This window comes from Eurypyga helias, unplaced genomic scaffold (genome assembly GCF_000690775.1).
Source record: "Eurypyga helias isolate BGI_N326 unplaced genomic scaffold, ASM69077v1 scaffold17898, whole genome shotgun sequence".
In the NCBI taxonomy this organism is placed as follows: Eukaryota; Metazoa; Chordata; class Aves; order Eurypygiformes; family Eurypygidae; genus Eurypyga; species Eurypyga helias.
The window spans coordinates 104,574-113,160 of NW_010266539.1; the positions used below are offsets into that span (position 1 = coordinate 104,574).

Consider the following 8,587-nt stretch of genomic DNA (forward strand, 5'->3'; position numbering starts at 1 on the left):
CAATCCTCGGTTCATTCTTAACACCAGGAATTGTTTTAGTGTCACGCACAGCTAAGAGTTCCCTGAATAACTCACAGAGCAGCAGAGTGAATTACAGTACTGCACATGCCACTTCATAATTGGGAGCATCCCTCTACTGTGATTTATCCAACCACCCTCACTAATGAATGGATCTAGGCAGAGTGATGTTGATGGGAAAACCTCTCTGGTTTGTCTCTGTAAACACCAGGGTTTCGTAATGCCCTTGCTAGCATTTCCTATCAAATCTTATTTTTTCTAAAAGAACTATTTCTTGTACTTTTTGAAGCTGGGAATAAGCACTGAACCCAAGTGAGTGTCTCAGAGAAATGGGTCACTATACATTTAGTGGATCTGGAAAAGTGTTTTCTGATCAGAAACATGTATTTGTGGTTGTTCTTTTGTTTAGGAATTCTCTCAGTGCATATCAGAGTCATATCTTAAAAGGCACTACCCCACAGAAATGTCTCTTCTTCTAATAAAAACATATAGATAAGAGTATCTACTCTAAGAGGGGTGAATTAAAACTGAATGAAGCATATTAGTAACTTCTTGCAGGCATCTCTACATCTTAGAAGACACTCTGCTTTTAAAATCTGTTCTCTTTTTAAGCATTCCAGACTTAAATAGCTGCTCCTTCCTGACAGAGCACTAATTTTAGCTGTCCTATTCTCTTTTAAATTTGTGTGCCTTGCCACCGAATTGTAATACAGCCCAGTATAGCATTTTAGATTCGTGTGATTTACATTTTTACTCTAGCCAGTTGGGGCTATGCACTACCATGCAATTTTAAGCAGATGCTTACAATTGCATTTCAGTGTAATCTAATGAGCATAAAAATAAAGGGGAAGAATACTTCATTACTAAAAATACCATTTTAAAACTCATCTGCAGTGCTAGTGTTTCTTCGAGGCATATTAAAAATCACACGTGTGCTTTAACACTGGAAATTCCTAATGCAAGTGGTATAATCAACTTCACAGTAGTATCCAGAGAATCCCAGAATGGTTTAACATTTTTCTCCAGGCCTTCAGCTTTGTTCAGTTCACAGACTCATGCCTTAATTTAGTAACAGATAGTACTAGAAATAGAAACGCCATTAACTCGTTTCCCAAGGCAAAGGATATATTTCACACAGTGTTACGGCACTCTGGTCTATTTTTAGACCCAGTGTGTAGGAGTTATCACGGCTTGAATGTTAATAGGCACAACACACAAAAGCAAGCTGGCTTAGGTTGGAATGGAGCACTACAAAAGAAAAACCCATGAGGATAAAGGGTTCTAATGTCAGTGGCGTATCGTGAATAGCAGAGGAAAAAAGCATGCAAGGCAAAGATAACTATTGTGGCAGTGTGACCATCTCAAGATGTAGCTTGAGAATAATGTTACGCAGGAAAGAATATCCTTTCCCTGAAGCTGCTGCAATGTCTTTTCAGCATCTACAGCAATGAAGGGCTCCAGCAATGTGGAAAATAATAGATGATGATGAACTATGGAATAGTTTGATTTTCCTTCTAAAATGTACACGATTGGAGAATTGGTGTGGCTGCTGTTGTTTTAGTAAACCTCCTTGGAATTGGAGTTTAGAGCACAGGAAAAGCTGCCATTGGCAGCAGTATGGTGTCCTTACAGAGTGGTAACTAATCCTTACGGAGAGGTAACTCTGTGTTCTAAGAGAGAACCAGAGGGATGTACTGAACTAACAAAACATACACCTAAGAACCAGCTACTGATTTTTCTGTGCTCTAATTTTTATTGCCTGAAACTTTGGAAACTGCTGATCTTTCTCATGAGGAAAGTAATCTTTTTTTTACATTCTCCACAGAACGAAATGATCAAACAGAACAGGAAGAACGAAGGGAAATCAAACAGAGACTGACAAGAAAGGTAAAATCTTGCAATACCTTCCAATAGTTTATAGAAATTTAGCAAAGCTAATGTATATAACATCAACCAGTCACAGAGGTCATTATTACACAAAACCTCCCTTCACGTACATCCTGTTCAGCACTGCCTCAAACAGTGGCATCTGGTAATATGAAATTTAAACGTATCTACTTTATCTCAGCTACACGAGACCTAGCAGAACATTTACATCAGTCGCAGAGCTGACTCCCAGCTGAGCACCAGGTGTGCTTCCACAGCAAACTTCTCTTTGCAGTTAAGGTTTTCTCTGAATCAGAAGTAGAACTTGTTATTGTCCTGTTCCTAGGAATCCCTACTGGAATTATAAGACAAATATACCAATAACTTGTTAAAGCCAAATTGAAATTCTTAGAGTGGGGCCACTCCTGAAAACCTTACACAGACAACCTGCTGCTGACTGCAGTAGGAAACCCCACGGCATGTGATATTATACACAGGTCAGAAATTCATTAGCATTCCTTCACATATTGTAAATGCATGTTATCAGTATCCAGGTTAAAATACTTTCCTATTTTTTCCATTATAAAACCACTGTGCTGTAGCCCACAACTCCATTTAAATGATTATTACTCTCCTAACAATCCTCTGAAGGATTATTTCCCTGGAGTTTCCAAGGATCGGCTTTTTTCCATATAGATAAATGCGCACTAAGCTAGGATGGGAAGCTGAGTATGTTGCGTATAGGTTGATGTGTTTGTTATTAACACTGGTTTCATTTTACAAAACTCTCTAATGCAGCTTAACCAGAGACCTACAGTTGATGAACTGAGAGACAGAAAAATCCTGATTCGATTCAGCGATTATGTGGAAGTGGCAAAAGCACAGGACTACGACAGGCGAGCAGATAAACCATGGACAAGACTATCAGCAGCAGATAAGGTACTGACATAATTAATGACATATTTCTGCTTTCTGCTTACTTTGTCCATGATGATACATCACATTCTGCAGAGACAATCAACCTCTGGGACATCTAATCTCTGTAAACGTTACCCTTATGTTTTATGCTGAAACCACACTGACCAATGCACAGTGTCATAAAAAATACTATTTATAAAATTGCCTATATGTGGTACTGTAAAGGATTCTACTCAGCCCATCGACTGACAAGAAAAAAGAAGTGGATACAATCTTTCTTAATGTTTTCAGCTGCAACGCAAAAACACTTCCAGCCAATACAGTATTAACATTTATCTTCAGACTGGAAATTTTGTCCAAAACATGCAAGTATTTCCTTTCCTGTTTCCTATTAATGTTCAAGGAGTCACTTGATCCCACATTTTCACAAGCATAAACACTTGCTTTTGTTCCATCACATACTTGCCACATTGCTGATTTACATCCTAATTTAACTTTCACATTTAGGTTCTTGAGTAGTAAGAAAAACAGTTCAGCATGATTCCAGACAGAACAGTTGCTGAGTAAGTTTTGATGTTTCAGCACTGCAGCAATGAATGAGTAGGGATGCTGAGATACTTACTATGTAAAATGGCAACTGCAGAACCATTGCTTACTGCTTTGTTCTGATAGGAAGATCAAACACTTGATTCTCCATTCCAGTGTCTGCCCAGTAAAAAGTGTAATAAATGGTTTCATAGAATCATAGAATGGTTTGGGTTGGAAGGGACTTTAAAGCCCATCTAGTTCCAACCCCCCTGCCATGGGCAGGGACACCTTGCACTAGACCAGGTTGCTCAAAGCCACATCCAGCCTGGCCTTGAAGACATCCAGGGATGGGGCATCCACAACATCTCTGGGCAACCTGTTCCAGTGCCTCCCCACCTTCACCGCAAAGAATTTCTTCCTGATGCCCAATCTCACCCTTGTCCTGTCACTACAGGCCCTTGTAAAAAGTCCCCTGCAGCTTCCTTGTAGCCCCTTCAGGTACTGGAAGGTGCTCTAAGGTCTCCCTGGAGCCTTTTCTTCTCCAGGCTGAACAAACCCAGCTCTCGTCATATATTAATCACATATCTTCCTTGTATTTACTGGCTATGTATTAAAATGAGGCTTTTCCCAGTTTTACTGTGTGGGGTTTTTTTTTTTTTTTTTTTCCTTGTTAACTAGGCAGGTTTATAAACTAAAAAGAAAGTGTGGGAGTTCAGTTAGATATACCAGTGGAATATGCCAGCAGTTCAGGGTCAAGAGTTTGACCATTGCATTTGTGACTGAAAAACTTCCCTTTCAGAGTAGAATAATGTATTATTTATCCTCATTTTTCTTTCAATAAACCAAATCTCTGATATCAAACATGCACATGTGTATAAGCCTCATAATTTTAGGTAGCTAAATGATGATGTACCAGACATACAAGAATCTGTGAAAGAAGCAGTATGCTTCAGTTGTGACTTCCAGTTGCCATTTAAACAAAAGAATGCTCTCACTTTTATGTTCTTGAATTTCATTATATTAAGCACAAAAGAGAACATTTTTATTCAGTTATGACTGTGCAATCCTATGGATAAAGGGGATACCACAGTCTGGACTGGTATTTGCAAGTGGTGATAAAGCAGACAGTCTGATTTTTAATAAAAAAGTGACATGTTGAAATCCCGTATCAGTCAGCTGACCAGCTGATTGATTTCTCTTAAATACATTTTAATTGGACTGTGAGACAAACACCGTGGTTTCATTCTCCTGACAGAATTGCTTCTAGTGGCCCTTTCAGCAGTCAGTAATGAGTAAGTGTCATATCACCAATCCATGTAACCCAAATACTCAGCATCTCTACCAGCATAGTACGCCTTGCTGTGCCCAATACCTACTGTTTCTGCTTCAGCAAACTCCTGTGCTGCTCTGCAGGTCCGGTATTTTATAATGCTTAGTTACAAAATCGTTAACCTCCTTTTATTTTCAATTCCTAGGCAGCAATTCGGAAAGAGCTCAATGAATACAAAAGCAATGAAATGGAGGTACACGCATCAAGCAAACATTTGACAAGGTCAGTTTTCCCACTACATATTCCCATTGCCTGCTAAGAACAGTCTGCTTGAGTCCTGGAATCTGGAGATTTTGCTCTTAGAGGCTGGATGTGGGGGAAGACTATGCCACGGAAGCTTCATTTGATAAAAACATGGAAGTATTTCTTCCTGTTCAGAACCTGGCTTTTCTGATTATGTTTTTTGCTTTGATTAGCACGAACTGAGAAGGCCCCAGACCTTCTGCAGGACATCACTCAGCTTGCAACCTTTGATTCAAAACTAGGATGAAAAATTAAATGTAGGGTACAGTATAGAAAAAAAAAGTGTTTGGGTTTTTTTTAAAGTAGATTAAAAAGTTAATGCACTCTATAAAGGTTTTTCACTTGAGTGTGCAACCGTGTTATCACAAACACTGCAACCTCCCCCTAAGAAATAACTCTTCATACCGCACCAAGACGTACATAATGCCCGTCATTCGTTCTCGCTGGACTCGTTCTGGCGGATCCAGCCTGGAGATTTCCGTACCAGCTGCACGTCAGTCCAGCTGCTGTGGGAAGTAGTGCAGCACCCCAAGGCAGAGGCACGGACAGTCCGTCGGAGAGCTACCTGCTGCGGGTTCTTGCGCTCTGAGCGGCTGGGCAGCGAGCACCTGTCCACGCACTGCTTGCTTCCTGAGCCCGCACTGATGACAGGGACCACGCTTAAACGTGCACGAAAACATTCACTTCCCTCTTCCAGCTGGGGAAAATTGTGAGAGGCTGATTCCGCAGCCTTTGTTACTTGCAAAAAGACCTTGTTATAGTTAGGGAAAAATTGAAATAGCAACCACTTATTTCCTAGAATTTCTATTAGGTCTCTTGAGCAAGTCCAATTGCTGTTAAAACACAATTTTAGGAGTTGCTGGGACACAGCGTACTCTTGCCGTGGCTCTAAGTATTCTCAGGCGTGCTTGCTGCTAAAATAAGTTGTCTAACCCTGTACTAGAGAACTTGGTGTGCAGTCTCGCATTCTGGAAGGCTCACTTCAGCAGTGTCTGGGCCCACATTTCCCAGCTTATTTCTGAACTCAGACTGAATTCGAGCTTAACTGAGCATTGGATGTTCCATGAAAAGATGACCTAGGTGATACAACTGAGTCATAAATAAGTACATTCATCTAAATGCTATATTTGTATCATTCTAGACTGTTCATGCAAATGTTAGGGCCCTTTTAACATTCTAGGACACAGTGTTTAGGGTGAGACATCACTGCATTGGGGGAAACCAAATGGGATGGCTGCAGTTTAAGTCTGAAAGACAGACACCTTCCCTAAGTGAAGCTCCCTGGGGAGTTGAAGTAGATTATAATGATGTATTTTGAAATTTGTTCAGGATATTAAGACTAAACAGGCTTACAATTTACAATTAGTGCTGAGGCATTACAAACGATTGGGATTTGAATTACGTATCTCAGCCACAAGAACAAGCCTACAGAGCAAGAGTGTATTTATTCCAGACAGACTCCATTAAACCAACGGTTTGTCCCCATATTTCCTGAAGCATCAGCTCACCACTGATAACTCTTACAGAATGAGGAGGTCACTGCACAATGAAGAAATTACTGCCAATGGCAAACTGTGGCTTAATGCCTAACAGGGAAAGCCCAGAATCAACCCTACCCCAGTATTTGCATTTGCACTAACAAACAACTGCAAAGTGGTTAGACTGGGCCCCGAGGCCTGTAAGCACCCTGCAGTCACAGCATGCGTGTGGAAAGGAGTTGGTGAAAATTAAGACTTAAAGTCACAAATATTCTTCAGTACTGTTGCTGGCCCTTTAAACAGAATGAATACTGGGTTTTCAAAAAACATTTTTTTGTTAATCTAACACAGAATTTTAAAAAATTTTATGGTTTTTTCATTTCCAAGCAATTACAAAACCCTGTCTCTTATTTCTCCTAGATTTCACAGGCCATAGAAATTTTCTTCTGAGAAGAATCTGTCTTTACTTTTTGATATTGCTGCTGAACACACATCAGGGAATATATAAGTCTTTCCAACCAGGATACCTTGACGTTTATGTGAAAGAAGGACTCTGCAGATGATGTCTCTGCAGCACTTACGTACGAAAGAAACACCCGGGACGTACTTCGCTCTGAAGTCAGAAGAGCAATGGCCTGTGGAGTGGGATGATCTGCTGGAAAAGACTGAAGTAAAGCTACCTGAAAGAACCTACTACTCTCCTTTACCTCCTGTTTTAAACTGGTTTGCAGTCTATCTTGGAAAAGGAGATGTTGTGCATGTACTGGCTTTACCATTCCAAGGCCTCTGACATAAATGGACATGACACACTGTCATTCAGTATTACGTTGACAAGACATTTTGAACTTACCACAATTAGTTTGTAAAACACTTAAGTTCATGTTCTAAAAACTAATTTAATGTATTATAATTTCATTCTTTTTTATATAATGTCTAACAGAATCACAGCTGCAAGCATTTTTGATTCCTGTTACTTTTGTTCTTTAATTAAATGACTACTTATTGCAGGAAATGAACATGTTTCCTGAAGCTCTTTTTTTCCCAGGGACAGTTGGGAAGGGAAGATACTACAATTATTACCCACCAGATCATATCATTTCTTTGTCAACAGAGAGTCTTCAAAAGGATGATCTTAACTAAGGATTTCCATCCTGTGGAATATCGATGTTCTGGACCAGATCCTAACCAGCATGACACAGTTGTCTTTCTACACGAGGTGATGTTCTGGCCCTCTGAAGAGTGACAATTGGGTCCACTGTTACTCTCACTCAAAATCACTAAACTGAACAACCACAGATAGAAATTTAACAATGTACCTGGATATGTAGCAAACAGATTATTCTAATGCTTTCTTGACAGTAAAAAAGTTACCAAATGCTAATAAACAAAGCAAGTAAAACGGGTTGAGAAAATGTAAAGCCAGACATTCTAATAATGCTTGACCTCTAGAGGCATCTGAGAATTATACTACTAAAAGGAAAAGCTTAGGAAAAAAGGGGAAAAGCATGCCTGACAAGACAGCAACAAAACGGCACGTACTCTCACAAGACAAACTTCTCTGCGAGTCTTAAATGCTGTATGTGTAGGAAGTTGTTCAATGCTACAAATTTGAAAAAGGTGCTCTCAATCTTGTGGCATTGTTGAGATGATCTCCAGGATGCGTGAAAATAAAGAAAAGGAGGTATGTAAAATTGCCTGTACAAACTAAATTGCTGCAAGAGGGTGAGTAGAATCAATGCAAATAGTGGATGGACTAACTTTTAATTCTCTTCTGCTGTTCAGCGTGGGGAAGACGTAACACAAACACAGTGCTATTCTTTGGGTAAACTAACATTTAAGAATGGAAGGTAAGAACATACAGCGCAACATCTGAAACAGTGCCAGTAAGGGCAGGGCTAGAAGAAACTCATGAACCACGGGAGATGCGGTGCCCAGGACCAACGGGGCTCACTAGCTTTGTTGCAGCTAGCTGTAATTTTCATACAATCACAGACAGGTTTGGGTTGGAAGGCCCCTTAAAGCCCATCCAGTCCCCCCCCCCTGCCATGAGCAGGGACCCCTTCCACTAGACCTGGTTGCTCAAAGCCTCATCCAGCCTGGCCTTGGACACTTCCAGGGATGGGGCATCCACAGCTTCTCTGGGCAACCTGTTCCAGTGCCTCCCCACCCTCTCCTTGAAGAACTTCCTGACACCTAATCTAAATCT

At 40.4% G+C, this 8,587-nt stretch overlaps 1 protein-coding gene across 1 annotated transcript in view; it reads left to right on the forward strand.

Moving 5' to 3' along the window:
• The window catches only part of PHACTR3 (phosphatase and actin regulator 3), a 51,957-nt gene extending 44,564 nt beyond the window's left edge, over nucleotides 1-7,393 (forward strand). Inside the window, exons 9-12 of the mRNA XM_010157143.1 lie at nucleotides 1,844-1,905; nucleotides 2,683-2,823; nucleotides 4,806-4,882; nucleotides 6,802-7,393. Coding sequence (XP_010155445.1) covers nucleotides 1,844-1,905; nucleotides 2,683-2,823; nucleotides 4,806-4,882; nucleotides 6,802-6,817 — 296 coding nt within the window. The 3' untranslated portion in view covers nucleotides 6,818-7,393. The remainder of the gene's footprint in view (nucleotides 1-1,843; nucleotides 1,906-2,682; nucleotides 2,824-4,805; nucleotides 4,883-6,801) is intronic.
• The last annotated feature ends 1,194 nt before the right edge of the window (nucleotides 7,394-8,587 follow it).